We start from the raw sequence: 20,084 nt of genomic DNA on the forward strand, positions 1-20,084 counted from the left end.
TATTGTTTTTCAAATATAGATTAATACATCTTTATGATTCATCCATGTCTCTCAAAAATAAAAAAAATTGGAATATAAATATTTTTTATATTATCTCAAGATGGGATTGTAATAATGGCCACTCTGCTTTAATATTTTTAGAATTTCTATCCAACAAAATATTATTTCACAAGATTTTTAGTTTAGCATTAAAGCTATTCTCAGCAAACTTATTAATTGTGTTTAGACATAAAATACATTGCTATAAAAATGGAAAAATATAAGTACATATATATGTACATGCACAGAGAGAGAAAATGAGAGAGAAAGAGAGAGAGGGAACTAAATGCCACCAATTTAAATGAAGGACATTGTGAAGAACAACTTTTTCAATTTATGGATATTCCAGGAGACAGATTTTATTGTCCCATGTGCAAATAGCACTACTCCAATCAGTAAACACAGCCTTTTGTACAATTAGTGTCACTTTAACAGTGAAAGGCTTTTCTGTTGTGATCATTAGTTCTATTGTAGCACTTAATTTTCAATACAGTTTTGAAAGTTCTCAATTTATTTTCCAAAGTAAAAAGTTTGTAAATTGAATTTTATTTTCCTTTGACAGAATATATTTTTATTAAGCTATGATAAAAGTTGATTTTCGTTTGTTTGATTATTTTGGAGTGAAGCCATTTTGTTTGTGCCTTTTAAGCTCCTATTAGCTATGCAACACAACTTTGTTAGAGAGACTGCACAGAAAATTAAACATTAGGCTTTAATTTTCAAGTGCATTGCTATCCATTTCCCCTGACTTCCTGTTAAACTCAGAAACTGAAGGATAAGCAGGCTTCTTATACATTATTCATATTCTAGACCTTTTTGCAATAACAACAAGAAAATGCCATTATCTTTTAACATTACGTCTACTTTAAAAGTGTAAAAGCAGATGTAATGTTAAAAGATATAAATCTGTTTATGAAGCACGGTGGTACAAATTTATCAACAAATGAAGGAAGCACTGGTTAAATAATCCAATAATGGGGAACAAAGATAAGCTTTAAAAAGTTTATGTTCAAGGGGATTTTTAAAAAATACATGTCATATATTCCACTAAAATTTAATATTTTTCTTATTTTTAATCCTTACTCCAGGAAATATTTTTATTGATTTGAGGGAGAGGGAGAGGGAGACAGAGAGAACAGAGAGAGAAAGAAACATCGATCAGTTGCCTCCCACATCCCTTGACCTAGGACTAAACATGCAACCTCTTTGGTGCATGGGACAGTGATCTGACCAACGTGGCCACCAGACCATCCTAAACTAAAAATTTTTAAATAGATTTTACTAGTCACTCTGGAAACCAAGAGACAATAAATATAAAAGATGAGACAATTAAGAATAATAAAAACATAAAATGAATACAAACTTAATATTACTATATAAATGTTGTACTCTTAAAAATATTAAATCGGTTTATCCCAGTTTAAATAACCTGTTCAGTTCAATATATTAAAATACAATTGTCTTCTCTATTTTATGTTTTTTGGCCCATGGGTTAAATCCATGTCTCCATAATTCTAAAATACATGTAAGCTGTGAAGTCATTGTCATATGTAGTATACATAATAGCTATTTTATTTGAATTCTTAGATATTTCAACACTTGCTTGATAAAACATTTTCAAATTTTATTTAAACCTCTGATAAACATCTTAGTAGAATAATACTAGAGGTCCGGTGTAAGAAATTAGAGTTAACATGGTGGAGGTGGGAGGGGTGCGATCCTCAGCCCCCTCTCGCAATCCGGGGCCCCTCAGGTAGGGTCCCTAGGCCTGGTGGGTGACCAGGACCTATCGGGGCTTTCCTTCCCCTGGCAGCTGGCAGGTGGCCCCGCCTCCGCTGCTGCCACTGCTTGCCATCAGTGTGGTGCTGTCATCCCTCCCTGCCACTGGGCGCCTCCCTCTGTGGGCAACAGGCATGAGGTATGATCTCTTGGCTGGCCTGGGCCTCCTTCTGCAGGGCAGTCACTGGCTGGCCCTGCACCGCCAGCCTGGTAACCTGGGCCTCCCTCTGGGCAATCAATTGTCATTCTGCTGTTTGGTCATTTGGTCAATTTGCATCATATGCTTTTATTATTATAGATATGAACAAAAATTCCCTATTAGATAATTTCGTTATCAGTAAAAATATATATAAAGCATTCATTAAATACACATTAGTAAATATACTTGGTGGCAGGTTGATGTTTTCAATAAATATTTGTTAGCTACATTTCATGTGCAGGCAGTGGCCACTGAGGATTATGAAACATGAAGATGAATTAGAAATAGGCCTGCTCCCAAAGAATTTACAGTAAAGTACAAAAGGTAGAAAGTGATAAGTGTCTTTAAATGTGCCACACGTGGTAAGAAATGGAAGAGATTAGATCGCTACAAAGTACAGAGAAGATGGCAGCAACATAGTCACAATAATAATTGGTTATTTTGTGCCAAGCACTGCATTTTACACATCAGTGAATATTCCCAGCCACCCTATTCAGCATGTCTTGTTTTTCCTCATTTTATAGATGAGGAACGAAGCCCTAGGAAGTTATTTGCCCAAGCTCATTTGGCTAATAAATGGTAGAATTGATCTCACATCTGTCACTTATAAACATTGGTCTCTAATATTTCTTCTACTGGCATTTAAGCCATACATTATTTGACCACTTACTAGGCATGATACTATAGTAAAAAACATGAAAAATAAAAATATTGTGTGGAGCCATATAAATATTATAATATGCCAAGGTAAATGGTATAGCAAAAAATATCTATCTATCTCTATATATCTATATATCTATATATCTATATATCTATCTATATCTATCTATATCTATCTATATCTATCTATCTATCTATCTATCTATCTATCTATCTATCTATCTGTTTAAACCTCTGATAAATATATACTAGAGGCCCAGTGCATGAAAATTCATGCACTGGAAGGGGGTTCTTCATCCTGGTCTGCCCCCTCTCACAGTTCGGGAGCCCTCAGGGGATGTCCTACTGACAGCTTATCTATATATATATCTGTAAAATATGATACTGAAAACATGCCATGGAAGGAGCACTCATCAAGGAGAGCCTTCAGAAAAGTAGTCATTAAAGCTAAGAATTGATTGCTTTAGTCAATATTATAAGTGTTCAGAGAGAGATTGAGAGTGTATATGTATGAGAGAGAGAGAGAGAGAGAGAGAGAGAGAGAGAGAGTGTGTGTGTGTGTGTGTGTGTGTGTGTGCGCGCGCGTGCACATATTACAGTACAATTTAGGTGAACATCATTTGACCAGCAGGAAAGGAACATTTTCAGGTAGAAGAATCCAACTGTGCAATGTATGGGAATTACAAAATAACATAGACTGTTCAGGGGAAAAGACACTAGCTCATGTATTTTGGGGGATCAGAAATAAATGTCAGACAAGAAGTTGGAATACTAAACTGGTATCACATTGATAACACTTTATGGACTTGTCTTAACATTAGTCTGTGGCAATAGGGAGCTATCAGTTGTTTTTAGGAATTGCTAGAGTGAAACAATGAGACATGCGAGTCTGAAGTTTGGTAGCATCAACATGATCTTCATTTAACTGAGAAATAGTGCCATGGTAGGTAGATTACAGAGGCTTGCTGGTGGACTGCAAGCAGGGAACTAGGATGGAGATGAAATAGCTGAAGAAGAACTGAGAAATTTAGTTCAGTTCAATCCATAGGTGATGACTCCCTTACCAGACAAAAAATACAGAAGATGGACAAGGGTGGGAGCCGAGAAGAAAAAAAACGAAATTTTGTTTGGCTTGATTGAATGTAACTAAGTAAGAACAAGAGAGTTAAAAATAATAAATATGTCACTTAATTTGCTTTAAGTACTGAAGGATTTAGGATTTATAACTACAAAATTATGGTAACATATAAATCCCTTAAACACTTTAATAACTAAGCTTGTAATAAAAATCCATAACATTTTGATTCAAAATCAACATTGAAAATTAATTTACTCTTCATATAGAGGGCTCACATTGTAGTTGACTTTGTTACTATGTCTATTGAATTGAGCACAGTTTACATATTTTCCACATGAAGGAAAACTTAAAACAATTTTTTAGTTCATTTTAAAGCATCAATGAGGAAATATATGACTAGTAATTATATTAGCGATAATAAGGGGGGAAGCACCTATTTTTGAGGTAATATTTATTTTCTAAAATATCTTGCAAGGGAAAGAAAATAAACTAATTTCTTCATAAATGCAAGTTTTCCTTATTTTGAATTTTCAGGCCATCTGTAACACAGAATATTTCAGTGTATAGCTTTAAAAATAATAAAAAGAAACATTTTTCTATTCTTCAGATCAGTTTCTTTAATTTTTAAATACATATTACCTCATGATATTTGGCACCACTCTATATTAAGGATAAATTTAATTTTAATTAATACTGGAAAATTCTAGCTATAATTAAATAATAATAAATCTCCTGTAAAAGTTTGTAATTCAAATTATGTTGCATATCTCTACTTAACATTATTAAATTGTTTCTACACTAAGTTATATTTTGATCATTAGAATATTTCTGAATTAAATGAGATTTTAACTATACAAATACTAAAGAACATATTGAAATGAAAAATTATTACTACTTTACAATGATATTTTTTAATATTTTTACAAAAAAAATATCAAACGCTAAGCTTTCTTGTTTAAACTGTTTCCTTTCTCTTCTTTTTGTTTCTGCCATCTTGAATTGTCTTATAATTAGGTCAATCTGCCATTTTGAATTGTCTTATAATTAGGTCAATCTACCCAACATTTCTCTTATTTACATGTTATAATATATTGGACATATTGTCTTTTAGGGTTTTAAAATGAAGGCTTCTTTGTAGTTACTAAAGACACAAGGACCAGTTGAAGTAGTTTAGAAAACAAAAGCTCTGTTCTTGTTGCTTCTTGCAAGTACAGATTTACATACTGACACTCATTAGTCAGTCAAAATGTGAGATTTGAGTATTTCCACCCCAACATTCTAAAATACTTTCACTAGCCCAGCCAGCATGGCTCAGTGGTTGAGCATGGAACCATAAACCAGGAGATCAGGGTTTGATTCCCAGTCAGGGCACATGCCTAGGTTGTGGGCTGGATCCCCAGTATGGGGCAGGCAGAAAACAGCCGATCACTGATTCTCTCATCATTGATGTTTCTGTCTCTCTCCCTCTCCTTTCCTTCTCTGAAATCAAGAGAATTATATTTTTAAAAATATATATTTCACTACATATATTTCAAAGTGAGCCCTCGGTGCTGTTAAATGTTAAAATGGAATCTAATTGAGAAGCTGAAGTTAAAGTTGCCATTATTGGACTTTAATGGGCTTTGGAAATTCTTAGGACATCACTAATTATTCCACTAATATTTCTGCATCCATAGCATTCATTTGTGCAACAGAGGGGAACAGTTATTTAGACTTTTAGAAAATTAATGGCTCACCTACTCCCCTGTACAATCGAGGCAATTATTTGGTGATTTTCTCTTAATGTTGGGCAACTGTGTGCATTGAAATTTTCAGATGAAGTCTTAGAAATGTGTAAGTGGTTTCCTGTGTCTTAGCTTTCATTTTAAAATATAATTACAGCAAGTATAATTATAATATTCATTTCTAACTTTTCTTCTTTTAAAATGACTGTGGACATACTTTCATGATTCTTCTCACCAAGGGAACCTCACAAAAGTCCATGAATCAAATATTTCAGGGTCAGCTCTTCCAGATAATAATGAGTATCAGGGACCCATTATACTTTTATTGTTATAAAGAGGGAATTGGAATAAGTAAAAAGACACTGATTCTTTATCCCAAATTTGTTTCATGTGTTCATTATGGGTCTGTTTTAATTTTTAGGCATGAATTTAGAAGACATGGGGGGGGGGGCGGGGCTAGGTGGAGACCTCTCTCTTGAAGAGGCACACTGAAACTTGGTCTTATCCACTTTTTATTCAGTTTTAGATGCACATCTTAGCCTCAGTAAAGCATGGCAAATAGGGAGCAGACAGACTGTCCCTAAGGTCAATAAAGATCAGTAAAGATCAGTAAGGTTCAGTAAACATTTACTTTGAAGCTATCAGCTCAGGAAATTGCTTCAAGCCACCTCTATCTTAACACAGCCCTGCTAATGCCCAAGGTCCATCAACCTCCTGCATTCCTTGGTGCACTCTTAAGATAGTATTGGGAAAGCTGTGGCTTCTCCCAGCAGAATGCAAGTAAAAATTTAAATTTAAAATTATTAAAAGTAGGAAACAAAGAGAGATAATATACTCTGTGCTGAAACTCTCACTTTTTTCACATCTTCAACCAGATTTCAAATTGCACTCTTAATTTTGTTATCAGTATTTTTTGTGATTCATTATGTATTTAAAATATCATATATTGCAATTTATTCCATAAAAATAACATTTGCTTATTAACTGTATGATTGTAATCTACATAGGGAACATTAATCAGTCACATATTTTATCTAGGTTTTAGTCTTAAACTCATTGTCGGTTGAAAATTGAGTAGACTCAACATTAAGCTTGAAAATCCTTTAACTTGCTCATAAGTGTAGTACCTATTGAAACTTCTATTATTCACTGTTTAAGTTACTTGTATTTCACTATTGGGATACTTGGGAAAGAACAGGGAGATTTGAAATAATGATAATAATCCTGACAATCATCCTCAATGAGCATTTTCTAAAATGAGATCTTGAGATTGCAAAGAGGATCAAGCTGATTCAAACAAATGAAAATTTAAAATGGAGTCATTACTACCAACATACTGACAGTAGTTTTATCTATTTTTTATAAAGGTCTAGTAAGCATAATTTTAAAAAAATGTATCTCGTTTTTGACAAATTGCTTCAAATATACTGTGAAAAATAATAAAATGAAATAGGTATTTTTAAGTTATAATTATTAGTTCCATAACCATTAAATAATTATTTAATTCGCATTAAATAATTAAATAAGTATTTAATTAGCGTTAAATAATTATTTAATTAGCACTAAATAATTATTTGTTTCAGGGAAAGTATGCTTTAAAAAAGCACTTTATTCCATAAGATAAAATATGGTGACTTGTGGTAATCATAATTCAATAAATTAACAATACTATCAGTTAAAATTACTTTTTTATTAAAATTGGAAGTTAATCAGTAAAAATTGTGCAAAGAAGCTTAATGTACCCACCATCACAATGCTAATATTGTGACCGCATTTTCTTTTCTAAATGTGATTGTTGGGTTACGGGGTCTGTTTTTAAATATAAAGGTTTAGAATATCACAATACAACATTGAGTAAAAAAAGTCAGACAGAAACTTTATCATCATCCTATCAATATAAAGTTTAAATTTAGGCATAACTAATCAATGGCATTAGAAATCAAGATAGTGGTTTCCCCGAAGAGTTGGGTATAACTAGAAAATCATGAAGGGATGCTGATAATATATCTCATGGCTGTGTATATTTTGAAAATTTTATTTAGATGTAAACTTAAGATTCATACATTATAGTATATCTGTGATACCTCAATAAAGTTTGCATTAACAGTAAAAAGTTTATTCCTGGGGAAAAGTCAGTGTTAATAATTAAAAGGATATTATTTAACCAAATGCTTTATTGAGTTGGCATTGGTCTGAAATTTGCTCACAGTATGTTAAAGAAATGTCTTTGATTAGTTGATCAAACTCTGATTTTTAACTTTTGTTAGGAATGTGCTTTTTTTTCTTTTTTCTATGCTGTGCTTTGTTAAATGAACAAAATCTATGGGGTTCAAAGCTAAGAAAGAAAAACTTTGATAACTGTTCTTTTCTTTGTTCTTTTTTCCACCTTTTAAGTAATATTGTTGAAATATAATTACCATTCATCTAATGCCAAAATTAAGCTCTACCATGTGTAATCCATACCAATCACTTAAAGAGATGAGCTGGTGGTTAGAGCTCATTCTATTCTAAAGTTGAGAATTTTAACTTCTTAGAAAATTCAAGAAATATCTTATCCTGAAGTGAACTATCTGGGTTAAGTTACCTTATCTACCAGGTGGATAAAGTTATCCTAAAATATTTTAATGGTTAAGCACATATATCAATTTTGAAGCCAAAGAGTCAAGTTCATACTATACCTTAATACACATTTATATAATTTATAGTACTGTCATTATATGCTAACTTTACCACTTACTATGCAGATTTTGAAAAATTAAACCAAGGAAAATGTCAGTTCTTTAATGAAAATAGCTGCACTTCAAGTGTTCAATAGTCAAATGTGCCTAGTGGCTACTATAGTGGAGCATATTTAGAGAATTTCCAGAAAGTTTTACTGGACAACACTAATATATAAAAATGGAATAATACATTCCTCAGAGAGCTTATTAAATAAGATTATTTCTGTAGAATTCTTTTTTTAATATATTTTATTGATTTTACACAGAGAGGAATTGAGAGGGACAGAGAGTTAGAAATGTGGATGAGAGAGAAACATCGACCAGCTGCCTCTTGCACACCCCCCACTGGGGATGTGCCTGCAACCAAGGTACATGCCCTTGACCGGAATCGAACCCAGGACCTTTCAGTCCGCAGGCCGATGCTCTATCCACCAAACCGGTCCCGGCCATTCTGTAGAATTCTTATCATTATGAAGGCAAATCATAAATGCTTGATCCATGATATTTATTAGTCATATCATTGATTAAAAACAATAAGCAAATAAAATAAAAACATAAAACTTATATGTCTAGAATCATGACTAACATATATGTAGGTTTTTATAAATTCACTGATACTCTGTTAATCATTCTGATTCCAAATAGTTTACTATAAAATAGTTCTCAAATTGGCATTCTGAAAAATTTCCCTGAAGTAGAATCCATAGACCAGCATAATATATAATACTCAGGCTTTATTAAACACACACACACACACACACACACACACACACATTCTAAGCAACTATTTACCTTCTTAAAATTCTAAATGCTAAGAAACCTTAACTTACAGACTGTAAGTATCTACAATCTAGAAACAAATCTGGATTATCAGGGTATAGGATAAGTAAAAAATAAGTTGGTTTAGTATTCTAACCCTATAATTATGATATGACATTAACTAATTAAAATCTCTTTAAGCAACTCTGAGCTTATGGGTTAAAAGCTCTGAACTTTGATTTGTTTTATTATCTGGATATATTTTAGTGCCTTTATTTTTTCCCTTTTAAAAAAAATAGGTTAAATAAAAAAAAAACAACACATGTCTATGTGCAAGACAATGCTTAGGTAAACAATGAGTCTATCCTTAAACCAATTTGGATCTCAGCCCAGAGCTGAACCCATCTGACATACCAATTAAAACACCTGATTCATCAACTGGGCTCTGTTAGTGTCTATGTCCTTTTATTCACAGTTCAGTAGTTATGATTTTAATGACAATTCTTGAACCTTGTGGACACAAAGTCTGTCTGACAGCATCCAGAAAAGTAGACTATTAGGAGAGCTTTTTTGCATTATTGTTACACAAGGAACATCAATCTTATAAGCAGAAATAGCCCTTTAATAAAAGTCATTTTTTCGCCTGATTATTTATAACTTGTGTTTTTTCCCCTCCTAGGCTACTGATAAAGATACTGGCAATTATAGTGCCATGGCATACAGGCTCATCATCCCACCAATCAAAGAAGGAAAAGAAGGATTCGTGGTGGAAACATATACAGGGCTGATCAAAACAGCCATGCTCTTCCATAACATGAGGAGGTCCTACTTCATGTTTCAAGTCATCGCAACTGACGACTATGGGAAGGGACTGAGTGGCAAAGCAGATGTACTTGTAAGTAGATAAGTCTTCAGATGCCATACGAGTCTGGGGTCAACGTTTTCAACTGAACTTTTAAATTTATTTGAAATAGGCTTTCTAAAATATAAATGTGATTAATTTTATCCAGGATGTTGATAGCTGTAGCTTAGAATATATAAAAAAAAAATGTATAGCTTTAAAGTTGTTGGCTTTTTTTGACATTTGGGAAATATATTTTTATATATGCTTTTGGCAACAGTGTTGGGTTTCTATTTGGTCTGGAAATTTTATTTTTAATACATATTAGGTTGGAGCTACTTAAAATTTTAAAATGCTTTGCATAGTTGTGCTGTAGAAATTAAAATAATTTGTATTATTGTTTAAATTACTTTTAGGCCTTTATAATTAAGGGGGGAAAAGGAATGTTTGGAGCAAGTTCATGTTTCAATGTTTTTGTTTTTTTTTCTTGTTGTTCAAATTCCCATTGATGCCATTGATGATTCTTGACTAAGTTACATTTGCTTTCAGTAAATAATATCACTTTATTCTGACTTTTTCTTTAGAATTTCAGTGGTAGATTATTCCCAAGGATGGTTTGCTATTAGCATTTATTCAAAATATTTAACATCAGCCAAAACCAGTTTGGCTCAGTGGTAGAGCGTCAGTCTGCGGACTGAAAGGTCCCAGGTTCAATTCCGGTCAAGGGCATGTACATTGGTTGCAGGCACATCCCCGGTATGGGGTGTGCAGGAGGCGACAGGTCGATGTTTCTCTCTCATTGATGTTTCTAGCTCTCTATTCCTCTCCCTTTCTCTCTGTAAGAAAGATCAATAAAATATATTTTTTTTAAAAACATTTAACATCAATGCATCCATACCATGGAATCTCTGATAAATCTATTATAAATTATAATTATTATTGGAAATGTTTGTCCCTTAAAGATAGAATCAAGTATAATTCTTCTTGCCTCTTGCATCTTATTAAATATTATTTTTTCACAGCTTTCCTCATTTAATTCTTTGGATAGGTTTAACCTTCATATTATGCAAACATCAGTGATCAAATATTTTTCTTATTAGATAAAGATTAATCACCATGTTTGTGATGGTTGTGAAGGCCACATCATTTTATTTATAACAGTAAAGCTGCATAAAAAAACAAGAGCCAATTTAAGCCATGAAGCTTTTGACATAGAAGATATTAAGGTTGATATAGACTTTTGATCAAATTAATATCTGTAAACATTAGGTAAAATAATGCTTTTTCTCCTCCTGTTAAGATCTGCACACTGTGGTACTTTAAGACTAAATGATAATTTAGTATATTAAACATATTAAAATATTATAAAAAATATAACTATATAGAATATATATAATATGTAAATAAGCAATATGAAGTTTATGGGATTTTTATTTGGACTCTATAAATTATTATGTGAAAATTATGAAGTATACTTTTAAAATAATTTAAACTATATTGAGAAAAATTAAATTCAAATAAACCATATATATTGTCTTCCAAAATAACATTTGTAAGATCTAAAATTATTTAAATTAAGAAAAGGGAGATATGGAAAGAGAGAAATGTTTTATGAAGAGAGAACAACAATGTACCAAAACCAAGGAGAAAGAGATGTGATAACAGGTCTGAATAATGATAAATATTTACTCAGTCTAAAGAATAAGACTAGGAAAATGACTAAGTGAAAGGGCTGAAGATGGAAGTAGTTTGTTCATATAAAAGCTGAAAGCAATATTAAAATTATTGGAACTCTTTCCTAAAAGCAACAAGAGACCATTTTTTAAAATTTAGTAAGGGTGAATGAAGATAAGATTTTAATTTAGATAAAACCTTGCTTCATGCAAATGTGGTTCTTCCCTGAAGATGCACTTCTGCTGCCTTCCAAAATAATGGCTTTTGTGTTCTGTTCTATATATGTTTGCCACAGTCCTCATACTACCTACTGGCAAAGTAGAATTCTCAGTGCACCACATTGCTGCTTCTAGATCTTTCCTTCTTCCCAAGAATCTAACCTTGGTTCTCATCATCTGTCTCACTTATTCACGGCCTCATATTATTACTGCGATCACCCACATCATTGCTCAATCCCCAGCATATTTCAATGAGTTTAGCTCCAGAGTTATCTCCAAGAATTCTGTCCTAATTTTTGGCGATTTTGCTATATGCATAGATGGATCTTCCAGTATCCTAAACTTAAAATTTCCCTGAATGGCCGGGACAGGTTTGGCTCAGTGGATAGCGTCGGCCTGCGGACTGAAAGGTCCCAGGTTCAATTCCGGTCAAGGGCATGTACCTTGGTTGCGGGCACATCCCCAGTGGGGGGTGTGCAAGAGGCAGCTGATCAATGATTCTCTCTCATTGACGTTTCTAACTCTCTGTCCCTCTCAATTCCTCTCTGTGTAAAATCAATAAAATATATATTTTTAAAAAAATTCCCTGAATGGCCTTCCTCCAATGGCTTTACCATCTACCCTATTATAATCACTTAACAACCAGAGTTATTTTAGCCATTACCAATTACTGCAACCTCTCTATAACCTCCATTTCAAACTTCCCACTCTCTGACAGTAATAATGAATGTGTTCAGCTAGCCCCAGCACTCTTGTGTCCTCACCAGGACCTTTCATTCATTTAGTTGCTATATTTTACCCTTTCTCTAACCCCATGTGCTCTCTTTCCTGCTTACCAGTTTTGTAATGCATTATCAATTATTAAAAGCATTCCATCACATAAAAATTCAACTTCCTTGCCTTCTCTTCCTAAATCATATACACTTAGCAAAACCATAACTGTACTTAATTGCAACTTCCTTCTGTCTCTCATGCTGAGTATGACTGCAAAAACATGTACAATTATATAATTAGTCTTTCTTTAAATTAATGATAAAACCGCCCAAGTGAGCTCTTATTTATTCAATAACCACACTCTATATTTCCTGGCTCATTCACACTCCTCTTTTAGAAGAACTTGTTTCTTACAATCCCCAATATCTTCTCCACATGCTAATTGCCTAATTAATTGGCAACATATTTTACTGAAAGATGACATTAAAGCATTTAGAAGGATACTTGGACAACTCCGATCACTAAATTTTCCTACCTACCAGGATTTATACTGACATTCTTTGAATTATTACTGTTACTGTTACTGTTACTGTTACTGTTACTGTTACTGTTACTGTTACTATTACTAGATGGATTCTCTATGCATTTACCAGGAACCATTATCTTGACCTGTGCAACAGATTTAAATCTCACTCACCAACTCTAGTACATTGTTTCAACAGCTCTCTCATTTTCTATATTCATCATTAATATCAATCCCCCCTTTATTTGATTACTAGAGTTCTGGTGCCTGATATTTGTACACAGCCCAGCATGCACCCTCAGCCCAGCCTGCACCCTCTCCAATTCGGGACCCCTCGGGAGATGTCTGACTACTGGTTTAGGCCCAATCTGCTGCCTTCCAAAATAATGGCAGTCAGACATTCCTCTCACAATCTGGGACCACTGGCTCTTAACTATCCCCCTGCCAGCCTGATCTTCCCAAACTGCCTCTGCCTGTCTGATCACCCCTAATCACCTCTGCTTGCTGGTCTGATCACCCCCAAATGGCGCCCCCCTGCCAGCCTGGTCACCCCTAACCTTTTTATGTTCAAAATAAAACCCTCTTATTCTACATCTCCTTTAAACTACCACTCATTTCTATTCATTGTTAGAGTTGACTAATTTCTCACCATCTAATCTCTTCCAAATTCTCTCTAATCATAATGTCAGTGCTAATACTCATCCAAACTTATTATGTCAACATCATCAATGGCTTCTTGTCACTAAATGGGCTGGTAATTTCAGTCTTCATCTTATTTGAAACATCAGCAGCACTGGGAATATTAATATATTTACTTGGATTTTGGGCTACCATGCTCTTTTTACTCCTGACCTTATTGTTTATTCCTTCTTGGTTCCTTTGCTGGTTCAGTTTCTTCTCCTTACCCTTTAGTACTGAGATTTCCTATAGCTCAGACATTAAAATTAATTCCCTTTTCTACTTGTATTCATTGATTTAGTCAATTCATTCAGACTCATTACTTTAAAATATCATCTATATACTAAAACATATTAAAGTTATATCTTCATCCCAAAGCTCATTTCTAAAGAGTGGACTCATATATCTATTTGTACTTGCAATAATTACAGATTAATATCTAATAAAGATATCTATGTAATGTTTCCTAAACTGAACTTTACTTCCTCATCACATTTTTTTTCATTTATAGTCTTTCCAACTTCATTTGATGCCCAAATTATCTTTGAGTTCTTTTGGCTAAAATTTCTTGATTCAATCCCTTAGTAAATACTATTATTACTGTACATTAACTGCACATTTTTCAACATTTCTACTGTTTAAATTTCATTGAAACTACTATCATATTTTACCTATATTATTGCACAAACTCATTACTTCTCTCATGTTTCTATTCTTTCTGCACTACAGTCCAGTTTAATTATAACAGCCAGTGATTCAAATTTAATTCAGTTCCTGTTATTTCCTAGTTCAAAATATTTTAATATAATACCAATTTACTCAGAGAAATTTTCAAGTCATATATGAGACCCTTGATTATGGCCTCCAGTAACCTCATTTTCTACTCTTCTCTCTCTTAATAATTAAAACCCAATAATATTGCCCAAGTTGCTTTTGTTCAAACAGTCAGACATGCTCTTACTTAGAGATTTGGCAGTGGCTCTGCTTAGAATGTTTCTTCTCCAAATGTAGCATCATGATATAGTATCAAAGAAGAACACACACATACCTCAAAAGGCTATTAAAATATCTTGTATTTTTCAAGATAAGTGAGATTATATTACAAACCATGTAAGAGAGGCAGTGACCACTCCAAGCAAAAATTGGTAGGCCTCTAAATGTCCAATACGTTAGCTATTTGCCACATGTGACTTCTCAGCACTTGAAGTGTAACTAGGTTGCATTAAGATATACTGCAGGTGTATAATACATGCTGAATTTCAAAGTCTTAGCATGAAAAAATATGAAATGTCTCCTTAGTAAGTTGTTTTATGCTGACTACATATTAGAATGATAATATATTAAATACATTGTGTTAAATGTATTATTGAATTAATTTAACTATTTTTCCTCTTTGAGTGCCAGAAAATTTTAAATTACATATCTGGTATGTATTTGAGGCTCAAATTATATTTCTATTGGACAGTACTATCTAAAGTATATGAGAAAAATGGGTGAGTCAAGGAAAGATAAGAGGTTTGTGATGAAGAATTAAAATGACTTAGGAAATAATGTAACTTGACAATCTCTTGTTTTAGAATTCTAAGCTTCATAAATGTTACTTTCTCTTTCCTTTTTTTTTTTTACCATACATAGTGACAAAAATAAATTTTCACTATAATAGGCATATTTTCTTTAAAATATTTTATTAGTAATCAACACACAAAGAATAAAATAATTTAATAAGCATAATTTTTATGGTTTTATATAATAAACTGACATGTATTTCTGATATTTGCATAGAAGCTATACTGGAAACAGTAACAAATACTCAGTAATGCTAAAGACTCAAATATCTCTTCTATAAATGATGGAAGAAGCCAAAGACTTAGGGATATAGGATTTTTATTTTTATTTTTTTTGAAAATCAGAATTTTAACTATAATAGCTTACTCTTCATTTGCATAGCCCAACATATACTCATTCTATATAAACCATATATTAATACTTTTAAAATATTTAAAATTTTAAATGTAACTTTTAATAGGTAAGTCTGAAACAACTACTCTTGGAGTAAGACATTTTATCTGAATTATAAATTTTCTATCTTAAAAATAACAAAAGTATGTTTTCAAAGGTTATTAAGATCAGAAAATATTTTGGATAAATTGTAAGCTTAATATATTCAATATATTCCAGAGGATCTGAAATCTTAATTTATTTGTTGATTCAGTCAGAATATAGCCCCTAAGCTCATTAACAAAATTGAAAATTCCCTTTGAGTCAGTAATTTATCTTTCTGAGAAATTAAAAGGCAAATAATAGAGTTACTTATATCTGCTAGATGAAATTTTGCTTCCAAATAGGGTCCTAGCACATGAGTTGATTGCATTAAAAGGCAAATAATAGAGTTACTTATATCTGCTAGGTGAAATTTTGCTTCCAAATAGGGTCCTAGCACATGAGGTGATTGCATTCCAAAGTTTACTTGTAATTAAACTTCAAAAGCTCAGAATATATAGAAGAGGAAATTCTAAAAATCTGATAGCCACATGTAATAGACACCTATATATTTGTCATGGTAGACTTACTATGTAATAAAAAGCTCCAACATTTCCGAAATTTAAACAAGCAAATGTTATTTTTCTCTCTTATGACTGCAGTGAGAGTGTGTGTGGCTGAGTGATGTTCTCCACAGCTTTCCTACAAATGGAAACACAGGGACTCGGTTTCCTTCCATTTAAGTTTGTCCTTTTCTATGACTTCTTTATTAGGACAGAAATTGAAAAAGAAGAAAAGACTCACACAGAAAATACTTAAGCAATTTCTTTCCTTTCACTAACTTTTATTTGTCAGAACTTCATATGGTTCCACCAAACTACAAAGGAGGTTGAGGGATCTGTTCTTGTTGAGATAAAACTCCATGGCCACTGTTTGTTCCAGGCCATTTGCTTTTTGTCAGAATTTCTTTTCTATCTTTCTTTTTCTTTCTTTTTTTTTTTTACATTGTCTGATCCAATGTTATAAGAAAGGGGAGAAAAGATAAGGAAGCAAAGAAGATAAGGAGAGGGAGAGGAGAATGGACAGATTAAGGAAGGGAGGAAATAATTTTAAAAATATCATATACATTTTTCTAGAGATTTTTGCTACCAAAAACAAAAAAAATAAGCAAATAAACAAACAAATAAATAAAACTAAAATACTTTTAGGTAATTTCTGTCTCTTTTTTCCACTCAGGACCAATTAGAAAAAAAAATTACACAAAAACTGTGATAATCTATTTTCTAGTAAAATTGGATGAGTGTGTGTGTTTGTGTGTGTGTGTGTGAAGACATAATCAGGAAAATGTAAACATTGGCCCCAGAAATTTATAATGAGTTAGGGATTCAAGGTTGTAACTGCCAATGTTCACTGCTTGCTCATAGGTGGAAATGTGACAGATGCCTCACTTAATATACAATGCAGAACACAAATTACTGGGCTCAAACAATGGTTTGCAATAGTGGTAATTAGTTGCATTATTTCACATAGAAGTTTGAATTTCTTTTCCCAAAACACTGAATCCTCCTGCCAATTTAGACCTGTTTTCCCATATGACCGTATCACTAGAGATGAGTTAGTAGTTGACCTATTCCGTTGAGTTGTAGACTCTGATTTGTCACATTTCCACTTCTCCCTATAATTTCATGCTTTTGGCTCCTTCACTCATTTAGATTACCTGTCTGGTCTTTGAAGACATTAAGTTTGTGGCTCCTGATAGGGCATCTATACATAGACAACTTGGAGCCTGTATCTAAAATACTTGCAGCATGAAATTATTCCCTAGTATAAATTACTAGAGGCCTAGTGCATGGAATTTGTACACTGGGCGTGGTGGGGAGGAGGGGGTGGTCCTCAGCCCAGCCTGCATCCTCTCGCAATCCAGGAGCTCTTGGAAGATGTCTGACTGATGGGGAGTGGGCCTATGCTGTCAGTTGGACATCCTTAGCACTGCAGAGGAGGCAGGAGAGGCTACCACTATGTTTGCTGGGCTCACCAGCCATGACTCTAACTCATGGCTTCTGGCTGAGTGGCATTCTCCCTGTGGGAGCACACTGACCCCCAGGGGGAAGCTCCTGCATTGAGCCTCTATCCCCTGGTGGTCAGTGCACATCATAGGGACAGTCATAGGAACAGATAGTTCCTTCATTTGGTCGATTTGCATATTAGCCTTTTATTATATAGGATGATCTGATATATGATGCTAAATATGCCTAATCCAATGTATTCAGTTTATGATCCTAGTACATTACATACACGTAATTCTAATAGTGTCTAACTTACATGCAAGACACTATGTAATTTGATTTTACATTTTTTATATCCATATTGGATAATAGTAAGGAGCACATGTTCTGGAGTCAGCCTGCACTAATCAATCCCAAGTTATTATATGTTTTCTTATTTATAACTTAATAATAGTTATAACTATTTGATATGGTGGTTGTTAGAATTAAGTGAGTTAAAGCCTGTAGTGTATTGAGGAAAAAAGCAAATTGTTTGTTGTAAGCAGGTAATGCTTTTATTTTTATTACATTATTCTAAGTAAGAACAGGAAAAAAATTGATATTGATGTTAAATGAGAATGATAAACTCATCAACAACTGTTAAAATTAATTTTAGCCCCATATGTAAGTTTACATGTATATTTGTCTTTATCTACACATAAAGTTGGCTAAAGCAGAAATAAAGACTATATATAATGATGCCCTCATCGGTTTGGCTCAGTGGATAGAGCATCATCCTGAGGACTGAAGGGTCCCAGGTTCAAATCCGATCAAGGGCAGTTGCAGGCTCCATCCCTGACCCTTGCTAGTGCTTGTGTGGGAGGCAACCAGTCCATTGTCTCTCTCACATTGATGTTTCTCTATCTCTTCCCCTCCCTTCCACTCACTTTAAAAGTCAACGGGAAAATATCCTTGGGTGAGGATTAACAGCAACAACAATAAAACTATATATGATGATTTTATTAAATGAATTACGCTCACTAACCATACCACAGATTCTTAAGTCACAATGACTAAATGATCTCTTGGGATTTATAAAATAGAGACTGTGTTTTCTTGTTTTTCTGAGTGCTCTTAACCTACCTAATTAAAAAAACAAACAAAAACACCTTTCACGCCCTAGTAAATAATGAAGAAAGCCAACAAACACAAAATCAACAGCAGTGAAAGTCACTTAAAGTTCTCTGTAACTTCTAAGTAAACAACAAATGGTCTGCCATTCTGAACATGCCCCGGCATCTAATGAAAATTACATGACTAAAAATCATTTATTCCTAAATTTAAAAATGAAAACCATTGTGTGAAAGGCATAGCGGAGAAGAAATAAATGATCTAATTATAGAAATGTTAATGAGTAAAAGGCAAACAAATCTTGTTTTTTCTTCTTTCAGGTCTCTGTTGTCAATCAGCTGGACATGCAAGTCATTGTTTCCAATGTGCCACCGACTCTCGTGGAGAAAAAGATAGAAGAACTTACAGAGTAATGAATTTTTGTTTACTTATATATTTATTTTCATACAGCTATAATTTTTCATTGGACTAGGTCATTTTAATCATTATAATGTTCAGTTTAAACATATATTTTAACACACTGTCTTAATAATTTAGCTTGCTGTTTTCCTGAAGTAAGTAGTTTTATTTGAAATATATGGAGCTTCTAAGAGTGCTTTCAAATAGGACTGGAAATTAGATGTGAAAAGATATTAATTCGGGATGCCTTGATTAATGCATCAACATAACCTCAAATGCAGCATATAAGAAATAAATCATAACATTAATTATTTGAGTATATAGGATGTTCCAAAAAGTGTTTCCACACACTTTGAATAATTATAAAGGCAGTGTTTCTGAAATACACTCCATTTTCAAAATTGAGCTATTAGCTGTTAAAGTGTGTATACAATTTTTTGGCTCCAAATTATTCAGCCCAATATTTAATAAGCAATCCAGCTAGTCCAGGGAATGTTATTTCTCAGAGTGATATACCTAGATGGCTAAAGCTTTTTTTTTTTTAATAAACCAATTTTAAATTATATATATTTCAAACTATTCTAAAATATATGACATGCTCATCTGCCTTTGAACAGAGTATACTCAGTATGTTATTGTTTACTCAAAGTTGTGATTATTTATTAAACAACCTGCCTTTAATCTTCTGAGTGCTCTTAAGGATTACTAAACTGTCTTTACTCTTTTACTCTTAACTACCCTGACCTAACCTGCCACCATTTCATAATTTGTAAGTTGGTATTTATTTATTATTATGTCTTCTGTTGAATTTTGTTGACACATGTCAATTATCACTGTTAATCCGCCCCTTTCTAGCAAAATATCTCCTACTTATAAAGCCCCAGGAGAAACTTCTGATATTAGTAATTATGAGTCAAATAAAATACACTAGGCATTGATTAAGGCATCAGTGATCCCCTTATAATGAGGCATAGGTGTTTTGC

At 33.1% G+C, this 20,084-nt stretch overlaps 1 protein-coding gene across 1 annotated transcript in view; it reads left to right on the top strand.

Moving 5' to 3' along the window:
- PCDH15 (protocadherin related 15) overlaps positions 1-20,084 on the top strand; it is a gene marked incomplete at its 3' end in the record, with an annotated part of 622,267 nt that overhangs the window by 561,471 nt on the left and 40,712 nt on the right. The window contains exons 29-30 of the mRNA XM_084903437.1: positions 9,638-9,853; positions 19,023-19,111. Of these exons, the coding sequence (XP_084759563.1) occupies positions 9,638-9,853; positions 19,023-19,111 (305 nt within the window). The remainder of the gene's footprint in view (positions 1-9,637; positions 9,854-19,022; positions 19,112-20,084) is intronic.

The sequence above is a fragment of the Pipistrellus hanaki genome, assembly GCF_964339955.1.
Source record: "Pipistrellus hanaki genome assembly, chromosome: 14".
In the NCBI taxonomy this organism is placed as follows: domain Eukaryota; kingdom Metazoa; phylum Chordata; class Mammalia; order Chiroptera; family Vespertilionidae; genus Pipistrellus; species Pipistrellus hanaki.